Genomic DNA, 20,759 nt, shown 5'->3' with positions numbered 1-20,759 from the left:
TCAGTGTTAGGATTAGAGACACAGATCTTTACTACTAAAAGGCTGTGGCTGCCTTGGGCTGGTGCAGAACCCCACATGTAATCTAAAGCATTTATACCCTACTTCTACTTTTGTTGCTAAATCATCATTTCTGTTATTATCTGGCATCTATAAAGGCAATTGTAGCTATACTAACTCTTTACAGAATGCTATTCATTTGGGATTTTCCATTGCATGCCTTCTGGATTGACACAACAAACTGCAGCCACACAAAGGATAGATTATTTGAGAAGAGGTAGTGCACTTATCTACACAACAAAGTATGTAGTTGTTTTAGGTAAATGAAATAAAAATTAATAATTAGAGAAAGGAAAAGTAGGGTAAATAGATGCTTAACTGTACAAGTGAACTTGTCAGCAATAACCAGTCAGGTCTTTGCTTTCATTTTTAACTGTCCAAAATTAATTAATAATAATGAAATAATTAAAAGTAGCTGTTTGTGTAACAGTAATGAAACATTAAGCAGCGACTGGCTTACCGACAAAGCAGTACCTTTAGGCAGCGATATCACATTCTCCATGGAATGTTTATATATTGACTGGAACTCTATGTTAGTGTCAACCCAAAAATACTTTAAAATACAGGCAGGGTACGTGCTGATTTGACTAACAGCCCCTAAACAAACTATGCCGAGATGCACATACTATTTATTACATAGACCACAAGCTTTAAAGTATGACTCACTTTGCCTAAGCCAGGCTGTAAAGATTGCTTTGTGTTTTTGCCAAAGGTTACAGTCCTATGTGCATGGTAAGTTGTTTTACCTATACAGTGCTAGTCACTATTCATGCTCACCCTATGTCAGAATTGCTATGCATCCAAAATCAGCTACCTTCACTTACTGATTGGTTAATGTCATATAAGCCAATCTGTGCAGTTCAGCCTAAAATGCCAAAACTGAATTTTCAGTCAGAAATCTACACAGATCATTTCACACTGATGGGCAAATATCATGCTTGATGTCCCTGCTTTTGTAAACTTTCATATTACCAACTTATGATCATTATACTTCACACTCCTTTATAAATTTAATCTTCAGGTGGCTAACTATCACTCTAGGAAGCAAGAAACTTAACTGCCATTGTGAGAAGGGCAGTGTAATATTGCAACAAACCACCATAGAACTGTTTCACACACAGAATAATCAGATACTTTCAATTTTGTTGACTTTAGTTGTCCTCTAAACAATAAATTAGTATGCAGCCCAAAAACAAAGAGATTTAGTTACATTAATTTACAATTTACAGATTACATGTTTAAAACCAACCTTTAAAATGTCTGTCTCTTTCATCCATCCAGGAAAGGGAATTCCTTGATTGAAAACTTGAAAAAGTACAGCTCTAAGAGCAGAATAGCTATCATCTTTAACGGGACGGACACTTTTAATATGATACTTCAGGAATACTTCTTCATAAGCCTAGTAAAATGAACACAATGCTAATTATAGGGTATAATTGAATTATGTTGCCAACTGTAACCCAATCTTGGCTAAAAAAAGGCCTTGTCTGGCTAGATAAGATAGAACACGGATTACATTGCACTCAAACTATGTGGAAGGAATGAAGGGGGGAGGTAGTTGAACTACAACTCAATTATCCTGTTGCATTAAAAATAAAATAAAGTACACCAAAGGGTTCTTTGCAGCAACAGAACAGTCTTAATTGTTCAAGACAATCCACACTGTTAAATATACTAATGAGCAATGAGGCAAAAATAAATAGTCAATGTCAATGTTGAGACAGCATGATGTGACACCATGTGGAAATAGCTTTGGGTAGTTTAAGGCTAATCCCTAGGGTTTCAATTAGTGATGAGCGAGTCTCTCCGTTTCGCAGAAAAATGCGCAAAAAAAAAAATCGTGAAATGGAGAAAAATCCTACGTTGTAGTAACATAGGAATACGTTTGAATTTAAAGCCATAAGGTGACATTAATACTATGGGTACCTACACAACACTTGTTTTTATAAAGAAAAGAATGAGCATTTTAAAAGGTTCACTAAACATATATATATAATAAAGTCTGCATAAGAAACAAAAGGCTTATGTATGACTAACCATTCACCAATAGCCAGTGAGTGAAAATAATTATCATAAGAAATTGTTTATTTATTTACCTCTAACTGGCTATGAGCAGCAAATGAGCAAGTTGGTGTGTGGTAGGGAATATAAGTTGCCAGCTCCCCTGAAGATCTTTTCATGTGAGGTAAAGTACTCAGCCCCAATTGACAAAAAGAATTTACATTTACACTCCTGTAGCCTGGGCTAATCTTGCTGTTGTTAGATGCAGACACACAGACAAATTTACTAAAATATTTGTTAAATTAGGGTTCTCATCACTCCCTGTTTTAGGACCTTGGTCCCTGCAAGGTCCCCACCTACACCTATTGGCTCAAGAAAATCCTTGTTTTTGGCACACAGTTCTTCTGTAGGGAAACTGCTTTTGTGTTAACAAGAAGCAGAAACAGCAGAGGTGACAGCAGACATGAATTAAAAATGCTAACATATTTTAATTAAATGGAACTTGTGGTTGTGACACCAGTGGGTGTGGTATAACCAGACTGGTCAAAATGTAGACATGGTCTAAATAAAAATTTATGTAATGACTGTTAACAGACTGTTATATGTCTAAAAATATGTTTATAGTCCGAAAGATTTTTCACTCTTAAAACCTGATAACCCTGTATTAAACCAGTTTAACTGCTGGGCGCTCTTGGAATCTGGAAAAAGGTACAGTTTATATCTTAATCACTTCTTAATGGCCCGTGGACACATGGCACATTGGAAGCCACTGCTTAAGGCAGTTGCTGAGTGCAGTGCTTCCACATACAGAAGAGCTTTTCTTCAAGACACAAGGAGTTCAGGGGCACAGATCACAGCTGCTGTTAAAAAAAAAAAAAGCAGTTATGTGAAATGCATGTTTATGGTCCAAAAGATTTTGGCTCCATTAAAATACACAACTCCAGCTTCCAGCATTAATAAATGACCCCTCTAGTACTTAAGCAGTAAAAAAAAAAAAAATTAAAGAACAATAAGTATTCTTGTTACCTTCCTCATTTGTCTTGCTCGGAGTGCTTCCCCTTTCCATTTTTTAGCACAATACAACAGCATGTCAACTTCTGCATTTACGCTCAGGTTTCCTATACAGAAATGCAAAACAAAAATACTGTTTGACAAGGATTTTTTTATTTTTAAACATTCATTTTTATTGGGCTTTTTAATCAAAGAAAAATTGTCTAAACTTGCAAATACATAAAGTTGTAGGAAGATAATTAAAAATAATTACTTTATATTTGCTATTCTCTTAGGGCTCTGGCACACAGGGAGATTAGTCGCCTGCGACAAATCTCCCTTGTCACGGGCGACTAATCTCCCCGAACTGCCATCCCACTGGCGAAAATGTAAGTCGCCGGTGGGATGGCACACGCTGCGCAGGCGATTTTGGCAAATCGCCGAAGTTGCCTTACGAGGCATTTCCAGAGCCCTTATGCAGCAATGATTCTTCAGTGTCTAAATTAACAGTAGTCACGTTTTTGGGTCAGGACAGTTGACCAAAACCCTACCCTTGTTCTAGGGCAGTGCCACCATAAATGAACTGTGCCCTCCTCTCCACAGCCTCGAAAGCACAATGACTGAATTTACTAAAAAAATGTATAAAGGTGGGCAGGAACCATATATGACTTATATATGACTGATATATGATAATTCCAACAAAGAAGTATTTATCAATTATTTGCCAGATCTTCTGCCAAGCCTGTTCACCCAGTGAATAACTGGGTGACCAAATCTCAATCCCAGACCTTAATATAAGATAATGTAGGTGGTGCATACCACCAAAATCTCATATAGCTTAGAGCAGTGATCCCCAACCAGTGGCTTGTGAGCAACATTTTGCCCTCAGTGCCCCCAAACCAGGTAGTTATTTTTGAATTCCTGACTTGGTGGCAAGTTTTGGTTGAATAAAAAAAATATTTACTACCAAATAAAGCCTCCTGTAAGCTGATAGTGTACATAGAGGCTACCTAATAGCCAATCTTAGCCCTTTTAGCCCATTTGACACCTACATTATGGTTTTCCAAAAGTAACATGCCACTGTATCTGACTTTAGTAAATAGATTGAATTAATGGGATATTTTATGATATGAAAAAAGTTCTAAATCTGGCATAGAGAACTTGTTTATGCTAGTTCCATGTTAGGATACCATATAGTCCAAAATGATGTTTAACATGTGTAATGTTACTAGAACAAGGATTTTTTTCTGTGCTATTAGTTCACATGGAAATGTATAAAGTAACAAGATTCTTACTCTGGCTCCTATAATGGCCATTGCATGGAACACTGCACCTGTGAACAAAATAAGAACAAGGTTGACATAATCAGCTAATCTTATGTACCTGAAAACTGCAGAGGTACTTGCTCTAAGAAGGATTACGTACCATATTGACAGTAAAGCCTTGCAGTATTGCCACATCTTAAACAAAGCTGTGAATGCAACCGTTAGATAATATTTTAGTATGTTCCACACCATGCTCAGGATCTCATGAAATAGAGACAGCTTTGGCTGCTCTTTAGTGCTTCCTGAAACAAATCATGCAAAAAGATGCATTAATGGAATTACAATAATAAAAGTGAAAATAGAGGACCATTAGTGCTAGAATTGGGGAGAGATGCAGAGGGTTGTCATACCTACTGTACATTTCTATATTTCTATGAAATAGCATCCCCTTAGAGGGGATGCAAGAGTTTTGAATCAGGGAGCTTTTTACTGAAAGACCAGAGATGGCCAAAATAGGTGGGAGAGAAGTAGAGAAGAGATGGAGAATAGTTATACGGATGAGGAAGGTGAAGGAATCAGAGAGGGTTATAGAGAACAGGAGAGAAGAAGAAAATAGGAGAAACAAATAGAACATATTTAGAGAACAGTAGCAGATAAATGGTAAGAGAAAGATATATATGACATTTTGGGGGGCTATATAGCATACACCGAGGTTGTGCTGTGTTACGATACACAATACTCAGGCAGGGGTCTGTGTTTGCAGAAGCTGAATTGGCAGACAAGAAAATAACACCCATCATCACCAATCCCCCATCCTGCTCTTCCAAAACATATTTAGAGGGGAAATCATTCTGGTACGTAATCACTGCATAAAATATAAAAAAGGCCTCATTCTCATTTTTAGTCAAAACAGCAGCAATCCTGAGAAAGACGGCAAGTTTTGTGCTACAATTTTTTGATGGAAAGAGGCTTAAGCTTATCCACTGGGTTTTAAAGCACAGGTAGCTTTAGACCCATTATGAGGTCTCATCAATGTAGTCAGGGTATTCTGATCATCATATAGTCAGTAAAGTAGTTCCACACGAACAATACAAGAGCATAACGTTTCCTCGATTTTGACCAAACTGCTAGACCATCTATGGCCAGTGAGGTTGTTGCTCCAACGTACCAAATTTCCTTCAGTCAGCCAAAGAAAGTGAGCTGCAGGTCCTGCTGGCCCATAAGTCAGAGTACTGTACAGGCTGGCTACTGTATATGTACCTTAAGAGTGAGGAAACCCTCTTCTCATTTGTATACAAAAAAACAAAAAACAATATGCTTTCTAAGTAGATACATCACAAATAACCACTTGACTCATAAAATACATTACCCTGCTGGATTGTGCATAGTACATAAGAATATCTATCGTGCTCACATTTCCTCCACAGTAAATTTTTACTGAAAATAGTAAGAGAATATTTTAAATGGGGTGGTTAATATATTTAGTTCCTGTAATAATCTATACTGTATATCGTTGCATATTCTAGTGGGGCTATATAAATATTTATTTATACATACATTAGTCCCTCCTCATATCTGACCCTGCTGCCACATATTTCTCCTTTATTGTTACATATCTATTTGTTTCACATTTCCTTCCCCTCTGCTTGTACAGAGGGATCTCCCACATCCTTAAGGCCAGAGTCACACACATCTGATCATGTGCGATTCTCAGCCTGCTTCTAAACAGACTAAGAAAAGTGGATCTGCTCTCATCCACAGCTCTGTGTAGCTGCACTAACAGGCACAGTTTTGGCCTATGTGCAGCTACATAAAGTGGAGAATGTGCCAAAAATGGCTAGTTTCCTGTTTTTCAGGCCAACCTCCACTCCGCTTCGTGTAGCTGCACTCAGGCTAATGATGTGCCTGTCAGTGCAGCTACACGGAGCTGCAGATAAGTGTGGACCTATGTAAATTGCTGGTGGAAAAACATGCACTGCCATTATACTACCTAATTATAAATATAGAACCCAATCTATACTCAGTATTTTTTAGGGCAAGAGCCATTGTTTTGAGATATAAGGGTCATGTAAACACATGTATTTTCTCTGTGTGCATACCGCCTAAAACATTTCCTGAACATTTAAGATATTCTTTCAGTTTCAAAAATTGCATGCAAGCATTACTTATAGATAAAGGTATCTTTTTCCCTTCTGTGGTATGTTTTTACTTAACAATCACATGGGCATGTTTTCAACTTAGCTATCACAGAGATTCATCAGACACATTTCCGTGTGATAAAATGTATTTTTCATCAGTTGTGACATTAATATGCTTCTCCCAAACAATCCTAATATTCAGTGGTTCTATGCTATAGTCAGAGACTGAGAAATTTTGTAGTGAAAATTATGTGGAAAATATGGCACATATATTAGTAGGGTTTAATTCTATTGTATCTTTAAATATAAATGTTTTTCGCAGAGATAATTTATTTATCAGGTGCACTGAATCTAGAATGTAATGCAGCTGCGCTATTTTTGCAAGGTTCTACAGCATGGCAAAGTACATCCACGCACTTGTTTTCATTTGACCTTACTGTCCTGTTCAGCTGAAGGCAAAAGATTTTTGGCCACAGAATTTAAGATTTCAACAATTGCTGGTAACGTTTATTTAATTAAGAAAATGTCACTCTTATCATAACCTAGAGATTGGGTTCTTAATCTGATAATAATTTAATATAGGAATTCAAGATAATCTGCATTTAGTGCAACCCTAATGTTTATGTGCACAATATAAAATATAATTTTGTCATTATTTTGCTTGAGGCAGCAAGAACAGCAGGATCAGACTCTGTCCCTACCCTCACTTACCACTCTACATTCCCCCCCCCCCAACCAAAAAAAAAAACCACCTGGTTTTGACATGATCAGGCCAGTAAACTAAGAAAATGTGAAGAATGTAAGAAAAAAGTACAAAACTGTTGTGCATACAAACCCAAAGAAAGAATTGGGAAAAGAAGTTGGATTAGTGGACTCCTGGTCCGGTAATTTATGTGTGATGAACTGCAGGAATAATACTGTTTCCCAGTTAGCCACAAAAAAGCAACAATACAATATTAAGAGTAAAAATGATATCCTCCAGTTTTAATTCACAGAGCTTCTGTGGAAGTATGACTGGCTAGCAATTTTAGCCTTGACTAAGCAGTTGTCTCATTATAAGAAGCAAGAAGGGGCTGTGGGCCTAAAAAAAGTACCATGGTATCATTGGGTCAACTTTACATTTATTGCACTTGGCATAGTAGGACAATCTCTGTTTTCTCATAAGCACAATTCTGCCAAAAGCCAGAAGTTAAAGAAGCGTAACAACATTTGCAAATTTCAAATGTGTAATAAAAGAGACAGCAGACTAGGAGTACAGACTGGCCCATATCACCTAATTATGCAAAACAGCACTATATGGCCAAAGGTATTTGTAAATCTCTTCTAGTTACTGTAATTTGTTTCTTAATCCACACTTAGCATTGCTGACATAGGAGCCTCTACATCATACAATGACATTCTTGACTGTTCTGTGCTTGCTGCTTTGTGATAACAGTTTGGGGCAGGCCCTTTCCTGTTTCAGCAAAGTAACATAGTAACATAGTAACATAGTAACATAGTAAGTTGGGTTGAAAAAAGACATACGTCCATCAAGTTCAACCATAATGCCTATATATAACCTGCCTAACTACTAGTTGATCCAGAGGAAGGCAAAAAACCCCATCTGAAGCCTCTCTAATTTGCCACAGAGGGGAAAAAATTCCTTCCTGACTCCAAGATGGCAATCGGACCAGTCCCTGGATCAACTAGTACTAAGAGCTATCTCCCATAACCCTGTATTCCCTCACGTGCTAAGAATCCATCCAGCCCCTTCTTAAAGTTATATAATGTATCAGCCAGCACGACTGATTCGGGGAGGGAATTCCAGAACCTCACAGCTCTCACTGTAAAAAATCCTTTCCGAATGTTTAAATGGAACCTCCAGTGCACTTGAACATTTTGCCCCCACTAGCCAAGTAACTAACATCTCTGGCTACTTAACAACAGGTCCATAAAATAAATCTGTATGCTGACAATATCAGTTTAACATTAATTAAGCTCCTTACTAGTCTTCCCAATTTATTTAATCCTAGACAAAATTCACAGAATCTCTGGTCCCCAAGTTAGAATTGCAAAAACTGAAGCTTTACCAATTAACATCCCCAAGCCCCAACTTAAGCTAAAAGAATTATCTTCCCTCATCATTAATACACTGCCAATGCTCGTAGAAAATTGGTCAAAATATTCTATTTCCTGGCTAGGTTGCATCGCTGCCATTTAAATAGTTTTTCGCCATAAACTTCTCTATACTTTTGGAGGTTTTGTACCATAATATAGGTGCGTGTATGGCCGGCTTTAGGCATAGAGGTGTGGCAGACAATATATGACTGACAGCTCAGATTTTTAAAAGGACTTTTAATACACTGCACTTTTATGCCCGGGTGACAGGTCCCCTTTAAGAGAAATTATAATCTTAATTTAATGTTATATATAATGTTAACATATACCATACTTTATGGACTAATTTATGAAAATTCACATCAGGGAGTCTTGAAAAATTCCTAGAAGTTGCTTATGTTATCACATTTCTACAAACTGACACATTTATTAAATAAATGTGGCAATTTATCAGGATTCAAACAACATTTTGTTCTATAGGGTGTTAGAGCTCAGTAACAGTGTAAAAAAGTTATACATATGAAGTGATCGGTAATGACTGAAATCTGTGACAACTGAAAACACTATAATTTTTTATTTGATATCACTTTATCAGAGCAATTGTTAAAGAAGGTAGATCAATATACCCTTCTGAAACTGTGCAACTGGTTCCCCTTGGGGAAAAAGTCTCAACCTAATGCCAGTTAGGTTGAGATTTGGGCAGGGCCTTTTTAAAATAAAAATTCAGGTCTGCTAGTGGAGAGAGTGCTATTGAGCCCCCTGTACTAACAATGTGGCCCCCTCTGGACCCTCTCTGACGTTAAAGTTGTAAGCGCAGAAGAGAGGGGGTGGCAGCAGCCCCAGGATCAATGTTGGATTTGGTGTGAATGTCTGTTTGCTCTCCTAGATACACCTCAGTGGAGTTGAGACTTGGAGTGAAAATATATTTGATGCCCTATTGCTTGGTGAGTAAAACATCAGCAAAATAGGTAAATGTGTTATTAGCTAAAGGGAGGCCCTGAACGAAAAGGTGGACCTCCAGCTGAATATCTAACAAAATTAAAGGAAGAGGGGGACTTCTTCATACAGAATATTATTCATAATATTCATAATATACTTCATATATGTTCTATATATTTAGCTAATGTATCTTAGATGCATCGGGTGTTCTGCACAAGTTCCTCAGACGCTAAAGACCTCTGTCTATTCATCTTCTCTTTGTGTGTTGCACCTTTACCATTTGTGGCAGGTGAATTAAAGGCAAACAGTGTTAAGGTTGCCTTCAGACCAATTTATCAGATTATTTGCTCATGTGTGGGGCCCTCTGACACGGACCATTATCTGGGCAAAAATCGGCCAGATGTTGATCGGACAGGCTTGATTTTTCTATCAGATTGAGGACCACATTGGCTCATTGATATGGTCTTCTCTCTAGCTCCTCGTATCCCATTCATTGCAATGCAATAGCTTGGCTCTAGGGCCAAACAATTGCATTAGCACAATTTTGCCCACTCAAGATGGGCATATCAGGGAAAAGATTTGCTTGTTTAGTGACCTCACCAAATGAGCGAATCTTGCCATGTATGGCCATCTTTAGTCAAGCAGTATGCTTCCAAACTCACACATTAGTGCCAGTAGAACTGGCACTAGTGTTGCTACCTTTTCTGGAAAAAATACCAGCCTTTCTATATATTTATCCTTCTTCCCTATTAATAACATTAGTATCAACCATAATTTTTGCCTGCCAGGCCTATAAAACATAGTTGCCAGTGGCAATCCTGCTTGCGTTTCATAGATGAAATAGGTGCAACTTTTGTGCCATGACTGACACATCAAGCAAAAATAGCAGGCAGAGCAAATCATGTGATGCCAACAACTACACTAAAGTGCTGGAAAAGAATTTTGCATTGTAAGTTAAAACTGTACTTTGCCCAACTTTAATAAAGGAGTTTTGTTTCTAAGGCTTCACTTTGGCTTAGGAATATATAGTATAATATAATAGAAAGCTGTGTTGTAGGGAAGTGGTTCCTTTACTCTGGTTTTCAAACTGGCCACACAATACATAAAGAGGGACAGAGCAAAGCATATGCATTTGCACTTCTCACTGGGAAACAGCCTGTCTGTTTAGTTAAAGAGATACTGACACCAGAAATGAATCCTTTTTTACATCTATCATAACAATTGTCTTTGCATGAGCTTTATAATTTTGCCATAAAAGTATTTCCTGATGCTTTTACGTTCCTATCTGATCCCCCATGTTCCTCTATGAGGGGGCAGCCATATTTGTGCAGCAGGAGTCTGTTACCATTAGAAGCTATAACTGACAGGTAAGAAGGGACAGTCAGGTTGGCAAAACAGTCAGGTTTAAGAACTTCAAGTAACAATTACTTACAAAACCAGCCCTATCAGCATAAAATGATCAACATGACCTATAGGTAACTTTTTTATGTAGATTCATAATTTAAAAAGTTGTTTTTTCGTGTCAGCATCACTTTAATCATTGGGTCACCAACACAGCACCACTCATACATAGCTACAATGTCTAACTTCTCAAATTTCTAAAAAAAAAAATTACAAATTTAAATTTAAACATTTTAAATTTAAAAAATGTAAAAATAAAGATTAATGTAGATATACAATATTTGTTCTCAGCAAATATATTTTTAATATTTATGGATGGTTTATAGCTAAGAATGGAAGTTTACTTTTCAATTAATAATATCTAAACAGGCAAATCTTAGAATTCCTACATACTTTCATGTTGTATTTACTCATCTGTACTAAATATTTAATAAATATTTTACTAGAAAAAAGATCTGTGTAAAGACAATTTATCTTTATTACAATCATGGGCTCTCTGTACATGCAGTTACACGGATTCTAACTAAACAGATGATAAAAGGTCCATAATTATTATTACTAAACGTAAATGTTTTTCTTGAGCACTGCATTTAATCAACCCCCAAAATTACATATATGAATAGGATGCAATGAAGTAGCAGAGTTCCAGATGTTACCAGATGGACAGTTATTCCCAGAAAGTCTCTTTTCGAGCACTTTTGTTGACTAAAACATAGACTGTTAAATTTTCAGCAGCAACAACGATAGCGTGACAAGTTGTTTCAGTAGAGTTATATAGTAAATTATGTAGTAAATTTTGCCCATTTTGACCCACCTCATGGGCTTCTATTGCCATGGTAGGCAAAGCCCTGTGAGCTTTGCTCTAAAAAACTATTCTCAAAGAAATTGTAGAGGTTCTGTAAACTAGTATACTGTTATACTAGTTTACAGAACCTCTACAATTTCTTTGTGCCTGAAATACAATAATGAAGTAATTAAAGCAGTACTAAACACTTCCAAATACTCATTGCTGTGCTGCTTCTGAAAGTTGAAGTCAGGCAGGCTCGTACTGGGGGTTGAAGGGCCCACCGTGGCTCCCGCCCCAGTGTGGATTTATACTGTACTCAAAGTACAGGGATGCCACATATAAAGAGTCAAACATTACAAATATAAACAGCTATTGAATATATTACAACTGCCTTCCCCGCAATTATTGCATACTGATGCAATAGTTGCGGGGAAGGCAGTTGTAATATATTCAATAGCTGTTTATATTTGTAATGTTTGACTCTTTATATGTGGCATCCCTGTACTTTGAGTACAGTATAAACCCACACACATGCACACACAAACACACAAAGGAGTGTTTAGTGCCCACAATAAACTAAGGGTCACTAATCCACTGTCTGTTTATGGCAATGTAGATTAGAAATAATACAGGGTTATTGAAAAGTAGCTCTTAGTACAAGTTGATCCAGGGACTGGTCCAATTGCCATCTTGGTCAGGAAGGATTCTTTCACCCCTGAGGCAAAGCGAAAAGGCATCAGAGGGGATTTTTTGCCTTCTTCTGAATAAGTTAGCAATTAGGCAGGTTATATATAGACAGAAAAAGGTTGAACTTGATGGACATATTTCTTTTTTTTAACCTAACTTACTAAGTCACTATATGGGAAACCAATAAATACTCATGACTTTCATTTTATAAATGATATCTGAACAGGCAGGCCAAAAATCCTACTGCATACCTTCTAACAGCTGAAGCTGAAAAGGTGGGGCATTTTAGGCCATGCCCCAATTATGATCAGACCAGGGCCATTTATACCCAGATATACCTCAGATCTACCTTAAGCCCTGCGCACTTGCCAATAAGTCTTAAAGTCTACAATTTGGAACTGTTCTACCTATAACTGTTATAATTGTTGGGCATAAGATTGTCCAATAACCTCACTGTCTCTGTCTGTTATGCTGTCCACCATCAGCCACATTTTACCACAACACTTGTTGTTAGACAGACAGTTGCCTATATATAGATGTACTTAATTTGCCAAAGATCTGATAATTGCCTGACTTCAGGGTCGGACTGGGCCGCTGGGAGACCGGGAAAAATCCTGGTGGGCCCCGGCGGCCCAGACCCAACCTTTGCGGTGCTCACCCTGCCCCCTGGGTGGGGGGCCCTGCAAGGGGGGTTGGGGGGGCCCCTGGGGGGGGCTATGGGCGCGGGCACCTGCAGGGCCCTGGGGCGGGAGCCACGGTGGGCCCTTCAACCCCCAGTATGAGCCTGCCTGACTTAGTCAACTTTTACAAGCAGCACAGCAATGAGTATTTGGAAGTGTTTAGTACTGCTTTAATTACTTCATTATTGTATTTAAGGCACAATATGAAATTCTAGATTTTATGTATTAGATTGTACTCTATACACAGGATTCTGCTATACAAGAGTAATGTCTTAAATGGAGTCCTACATTTGGTACAGATACCAATCATAGTCTGGAACAGGATTGTGAAACTGTAGTAATGGCCCTGAGGAGGACAAAAGGGCAGATGTAACCAGAGAAGTGATATATATGTGACCACTATCCTGTGTGCCACATGCAAAGCCAGTTATATAGCTGCCACTTAGTGATCACAAGGCATTAATTTAGGAGGCCATTGTTTATTGTGTGAATTCTGAGGGTAATTTACCATACTATGCCTAACTGTGAAACACTTTGCAAATATGTAAAATAGTTTTTAGTTTTGAATTAACATTCCCAGTGACTTGATCTTGTTTGCCACTTGTTAAACTTTCCTGTCAAGACATGACACCTGTGTCAATTTGTCAGATTCTGCTCTATAGGGTGGTAGCACTCTTCCCTGTTTAGCAGCTGCACTGACCATTCTTACTATCACCGATGCAAATCTCAAACAGGGATTGGGATTTAGACAATTCTTCTCCATACTGGAACATATAGTTCCAGTACAAGCATTAAAATCTCAAACTACCAGTGCAGTTTTACCGAATATTAACTACTGTTATGACCTAATTTATGATGTGCACCTTGAGACATTCTCCCCCTTTTTCTCTCTCTCCCTTCATATATATACACACAGCATGCACTTGTAAATAATAGTACAGTCATTTCCAAGAACAATGTATCAAGACCCAGTGAGTGGCTGAGTATAGTGGCACTCTAAATACATTAAATACAGTGAGAGGCAATAATTCCTGACATCTCTGACTCCCTTTGGGTTGTATAGGTGAGGCAAAGGACTTTCATTGTGTTGTGTTGGCTGTTTCTGAAAGCACAGAATCATTCATAATGAACTGTGTATATGTATATTTATTGGTTGGAGAATAACAGTTTAAATGGCAAAATAAATTATAAGCAATGTACACAGTGTAATATTACTATACTGTGTCTATACTGAAACTACACCAAAACATTATGACAGAATGCTTTTAACAGATTCGAGAAGAAACATACAAGACTTTATGTAAATGGAGTCTTGTCTGGAGGAAATCTGACTTCTAATAAGTTGTTTCAGAAACGAGGAGTGCAGAAGGAATAGGAAGGCAACTGTTTTCAGTTGCAATCATATTTACTGATTTTTTTAAAGAGCAGGGAAAGATTAATTCACTGGTGTTGCCAATATGTTATGTGCCCCCCACCCCAAATAAATTACTTTGCTAAGATTTTTACCCAGGCCATCACTTTTGCATATGTAAACTTCCACATATACCTGTAGGTCTGAAATGATCCAAGATTGACAAATATGAGGAGGCAGCATAAGTGGATAAAAAGGCATATTCCAATTCTATCCACAGCAGTGGGTCAGATTTTTTATGAAGAGAGGAGAGTAGAGCCATTTTAGCAGATATATACAAAATAATTCCAAATATATGGTGATGTAGAATGATATAATACAGACCTATTGACCTGAGAGACACCCCAAAATTGGAACAGGGAGTACTTAAAAATGTTAGTTGAGTTTGCACAATGAGCAGTAATCGATTTTGTAAATCCTAGTTGTGTAAAAGAACATAGAAATGAAAACCTTTTTGAAATCAAGTTTACCAAACATGGCTGGTTAAAGATGTAAGAATGACTAGACATCTGATTATGTCTGTTGCGTGTCTGCTTTGCATAAAACCAACCTGGTCTCTATCAGTCAATCGTTTGTAAAGTTTTTAGGTGTAAACATACCCAAGGAAAAAAAAGTGATGCTTGATCGACCCTTCGACTGGCTATTGGAAAATACATTATGGGCAGAAGTGTTCAGGAATGTTCTGAGTATATTACCATAAAAGCAACCCTGCAGTAAAAAATGCTATGCTTCCCACTAAACATGTATACAGTGATGTGGAATAAGCTGGTGTTTTTCAATTATTATAACTACATGCTGCCTGCTTTGTATAGCCATTTAAGCACTTGGTGGCACATCTTGGACTTTTTTTGGAAGATATAATGCTTTACCTGTACAACCAAACAATAGGTGTTTCTGAAATGTCACAGAAACACAAATGAAACACAGAAGCCCTTTGTATAATGTGCCTTCATCATAAACTGTAGAAATACTTCAGAATTCTTGCCTGGGGCAGTAATACATCATCATCTTCCAATAACTCCCTTGTTAATCATGTTAGAGACACTAAGCCTCATTGTGGAAAATGCATTTTGTAAATAGTTTGTTGTGCAGAGAAAAGGGATGAAAACCACTATGCTTTTCACACTTTTGTACGCTTGCTGAACACTGAAGAAAATAGACCTTGTCTTACATGCAAGTTAGGGACCGCCAGCAAGTGCATGGTGCAAAGGAGACTTTTACAGCTTGCCCAATGGCAGGCAATAAGACAGGGCTGCCTTGTGCCTGGCAGGACAAGAGTTGCAGAACATAGCAGTACCTTTGTCCAATGTGAATGAGCACTAAGTGGTACAATTTTGGGCCCCTTAGTCCTCCTGACCTTGCAGCAAGGGCATTGTGAAATAATGCCCACTGCATTAACTTAATTACTACATGTGACTGTCAGGTGGTGATGAGAGTTGAATCCAGCACCAGCTGCAGGTGATATAGTATTGCCTTAAAACAAATAAGCATGCAGATAGAACTGAAGTGAATAAGAAATAAGGAAGCTTCTACAAAATTTTGCATATTTATTGGGGCCTGGCAATACAATAACATAATGTTTTCAAAGGCAAATAAATAATTTGACTAAAGAGGATAACATTACCTTATCAGTGGCCTCTGCCTGTGCATAATAGAACTCACAGTCAAATTTAGTAGATACAAAGACCATTTACAGATGCTTTGGCTCCTTTAATGTCTTTGTTTTGCTGACAGCTAGAGCACCATATCTGAATTAAAGCACCCAAACCAATCATATTTAAGTAATTGTATATCACAATCTTCAAAAAGCAGAAGCTGCAACATACTGCACCACTTAGACACTATCTAGAAAAAGTCCCATGCTGCTTGCAGGCAAAGACACCTAGAAAAGAAACTATGAAGCCAATCTGGCACTTCAGAACACCTACTGAATAAAATAAAAGTGCTTTGGTCAGCCGTTTGAACATGAAACTGGCCTCTGTGAAGACTGGCCAGAATGAAACATTTTAAAAGTCACCAGGAACTTGAACATGAGAACAAGAGTGATGCCAAAATATTGCACTGTAGCCATGAAAGCATCTATATAGCTATAATAATTCCATGGTGAAGAATATCAGCTAGATATCAAGGAACTATGACTGGTGCAAAGTACAGAAACATACTAAAATAAGCATAACTGTGAGGGACTGTTTACTATGTACTTTCATCTATCTATTGAAACAAATATTTTTGAAGGATCTTAATATAAAAAGCCCCAAGTAGACACCACAAGAAAAGGTTTTGTGAGGTTCTGATTTTTTTGTTTGACAGCAATGAGGACTAAATTAGGAGATCTCTTGGTTGATTACTTTTTTGTCTCATTTATTATATTCAAGTTCAGGTGCTTGAGGGTGCAGTGATGGCCCATCAATAAAGTCTTTGCCCTGGGCCCAACAACACCTTAAAGAGACCCTGACAAAGCTTGCAGTCCCCTTTTCCAATTGTCTCGGATTTTTTTAGTCCCAGTTCACTGACCAAAGAAGAACACATTTGTGTTTTTGATGTTTTGCAAAGTTTTCATTTTCATAGATGCACCAAGCCTTTTTTCATCAGTGGACCTGCACTTCCACTTATAGTGATAAAATGGTAATTAGTAGTGCTATGGACGTAGTATACTGAACAGTAAGTCTTAGCAACAATATTTCATTTGTCATTCACAACACATTTACATTCAGTAAATGTAAATAACTGGGGCAGCTGATAACTAGGCAACGAAAAAGCCAATCTGTACCAGCACCTTGCTCACTGAAGTGAGGGAGATAACAGCAATGTGGTAGCTATTTGGTCACACCCAATCACTGTCTTTGTTTGGAAATGAAGCAGAGCAATGTTTTTTTTTTCTATGAATGGCAGTTGTTATTGCATTTTATTCCACAGAAGAAGATCAGAAATTTGTAATAAACAAGGCATAAAAATGTATGATTATGCCTGTATGTGTACACCTATGTACCCTTAAGTGCCCAGTGCTGAGCTTTATGATTATGGACTCACTTTCCAAGAAGAAAAATCTTGGGAATTCTATTGTTGTGTATGTGAATGCTATTGTTGTGTAAATTTGGCAAAGTGGTTACACTATTACCTAATGCCAAACAGTGGCTGCATCTAATTAATCTCAATCTGCCAAAATCATAATAAAATGAAGTAACCTGTGTGTGTTTTTTTACTGCACTTAACGGATACCATACTCTATGCTTTCATAGTTCGAAATTATACTTGTCCCTTCTAAAAATTGCACAAGTATAGTAGAATGTTTTGATAAAAAAAACGCATATCATTTTATTGTTAACATATATCTGTTTCTGTACACACTCAGTTGAGAAGCAACTTACAGAAATATTACCCTTGCTATAGGGGCTGCATGTACTGTAGGCAGGTAGAGTTCAAATGAGGAGATAAGCTAAAAATACCCCATCAGATCAAATCAACTTGATGCATGAACTGAAATGTAAGTAGCCAAGCCCTGGGGCGACTAATAGACCTGTGGGCTCATTGCAGAGCTACCAGATAGAAGTAATAAGTGGCACTTAAATTAACTAGTATCTCTGATAACATTAGGCCCTTGGGCTTATGATTGGTTTACTCCTATGGGTGGTTTTCCCAATTGTACATGGTTATATTTCAGCAAAGACTTGTCTGGAATTTTAGTTCCTAGCATTTAGGGCTTATTCACACTACAGCCTTCAACTACAGTAAGACTTTCTTGAGTTCCTGGATCACTACAATGGCACTCCATTGAAGTCCACAAAGTGTCCAAACCAGTATGATCCAATTTGCTTAGTTGCTTAGTATACATTTATTTGGGCTTATCATGATTAATACCTTACTGCAGTAAAAGTCAGTGTATATCAGCACCATTGTATGGAACTGGCCTAATGTCAGTAGTGTGCACAAACATTACATCTGGGCCCACCAGGAATTTTCCTGGTATCCTGGTGGGCCAGTCTGACACTGCACATAAGAAGAACACACCAATAAAGTATACAGCCAGGGATACAGCAGCCCCCTAAATGAAGCAAATGTTAGATTAAAAAACAATTAGGGGTTAACTTTTGGAATCACTATAACGGATATGTATAATTTTTGGCACTAATACTGTTTACCACTTTTCCTTCCTAATGGTAAGGGTTGACAGCTCTTAGAAGCTGTATGATTAAATCCACATGTTGCTCTGCCTTACTCACACAAACAGAAGCAATATGAAAACTGTTTAAATGTATGTGTTTAGTTCTTTATTTCCTTTTCAGATAAGTACATATTTAAAAGAAGTAGTTATATTTTGCGTTTTGTTTGATTTGAGGCAATGCCAAATTACTATAAGTGCCCATCTGTAGCTATGATTAAATTAGCACAGAAGTTGCTCTCCTGCTCTAACTTAAATATCACCCTTCCATTTTCTGGTATCATCTTTACATGTTGAGATCTTTACAGGCAGGAGGCAACCCTGACTAAGTAAAGCAAATATCCATATGATTTTCTTTACGTATTCCAGTCTTGTGTCCCAGGCACCCTAATTATAAGAATTCCAACTATTTGTGTGGGAGCACTGCAAATCGTCAGGCACATTATTCAGACTAAAAAGAATGTACAGTTTGCCATAACTGCATGACTTTATTCTGACAAATGCAATTATTTTGTATATTCATAGTGAGCCTTGCCAGCACCAGGTGCAGCCACTGTACCACTGTGTCTATTTTTTCTTAGTTTAACAATTGTTTGCATTCCTCTAATTTAAAACTTAAGTGTTATCTGGTTGTGAGGGTCCCACTTACCCAAGCAACATGCCGGTGATTTGACTAAAACATTGGAAGATAACCAGGAGAGGGCTGAATAAAAGTCTAGCCTTAGAACAAATCAAATGGCATCACTGTCCATTGCAAGCATATATAGCAAATAATTAAAGGAAAAGAAGACAAACTTTAAATTGTATTACAATATCAAATGTCTATATCACGGTAATAGTAACTCAACTTTCCCTTTTGCATAATTAACACTGTACCTGTAACAACCTGCAAATAATTTTTAAAGTGTGTGTTTTCACACAAGCTAACCCTAGAACATTAATGTCTAACAATATTTTCATTTTGCTTCCACTTCAGTGAACAAGGCAGATAAAAATAGAATATCAAAGCTATGCCCATGTGTTGGGATAGGATGGATGGGGGTAGTGTGTCTTGGTATAAGATACTCACCTGAAGCCATGTCTACTTGGTGAGAGCAGAAGACCTCCTTGTGTCCCTGAGCACAATGCTGCTTAGCAGGTGATTGGGGTGACCTTTGGGAAAAGCCCCTGTTCCCCTCTGGGCCTGACATTGTCATGTTCCACCACCGTGGAAAACAACCACCTGCCCATGCAGTTTTTTCCCTCACTTAAATGCCCAGATATTCTGGCTGAAATGTTACTGATGTCCGCCCTCTTTACAGTTTTATTGCATGCAATTCAGCAGTCAGGGAACTACACTTCCTATTTCAAAACAATTTTTTTCTTTGCTGGTTTGTTGTGCTGTGGAAGCCAATCACATGCCTCTGGGTTGGTTTTGCTGAATGCTACGCCCTGCAGCCATGCCCTTCTTGTTGCTATTCAGTCAGAGCGAGCAGGCTGTCAGAAAGCTGCTGTAGGCACAATCTGTCTGCCGATGTGAAGTTTTCACCATCCTGAGACAAAGAAACTCTATAACAAAAGCAGAAATTATATCAGCTTTTCCTACAAATTTATTCATTATATCACACTGTTCCTTTCTAACAGCACTTTTATAGTGAATAAAAGTAACACAAATTCTACACAGACATAGCACAGGACAGGTTCAAAAAGGTGGCAGTTTTTCTGTGATTGGTTACTAAAGCTGGCTATACAAGTAAAGATCTGCTAATTTGGCGAAGTCACCCAACACGTGGATCATTACCGATATATCAGGCTAATCTGATTGTTTGTCCCTCAGACCAACAATTGGATCATAACTGGAGCTATGCAGGCCATCAGAATGAGGACCCCATCAATGCACAGATGCCATCCTCAATCCAATGGCAAAATCAAGCCTGCCCAATCAATATCTGACAATTTTCAGGCAGATATAAGTTTGGCAGAAGTGTCAGATGGCCCCATACATGGGCCAATAAGTAGCCGACAGTCAGCAGCTTTTATCAGCCTGTTAATCTGCTACCTTTATCTCTGTTACTAAATTTGGTAACAATGACATATCTGTACAGTAATTTGCATTTAACTATTTGTCTAAATTAATGGTTGGCTAGTATCACAGCATCACAATTCCT

General features: G+C 37.8%; 1 protein-coding gene across 1 annotated transcript in view; it reads right to left on the bottom strand.

Moving 5' to 3' along the window:
* Positions 1-20,154, bottom strand: part of otulinl (OTU deubiquitinase with linear linkage specificity like) — a 30,218-nt gene extending 10,064 nt beyond the window's left edge. Inside the window, exons 1-5 of the mRNA XM_002933120.4 lie at positions 19,682-20,154; positions 4,474-4,615; positions 4,344-4,381; positions 3,085-3,176; positions 1,307-1,456 (exon numbers count right to left, since the gene is read on the bottom strand). Of these exons, the coding sequence (XP_002933166.2) occupies positions 1,307-1,456; positions 3,085-3,176; positions 4,344-4,381; positions 4,474-4,615; positions 19,682-19,808 (549 nt within the window). The 5' untranslated portion in view covers positions 19,809-20,154. The remainder of the gene's footprint in view (positions 1-1,306; positions 1,457-3,084; positions 3,177-4,343; positions 4,382-4,473; positions 4,616-19,681) is intronic.
* Between the last annotated feature and the right edge of the window lie 605 nt (positions 20,155-20,759).

This window comes from Xenopus tropicalis, chromosome 6 (assembly GCF_000004195.4).
Source record: "Xenopus tropicalis strain Nigerian chromosome 6, UCB_Xtro_10.0, whole genome shotgun sequence".
Lineage (NCBI taxonomy): Eukaryota > Metazoa > Chordata > Amphibia > Anura > Pipidae > Xenopus > Xenopus tropicalis.
Note: the sequence above shows the minus strand (reverse complement) of the source record. Positions and strands in the feature narration are given on the sequence as shown.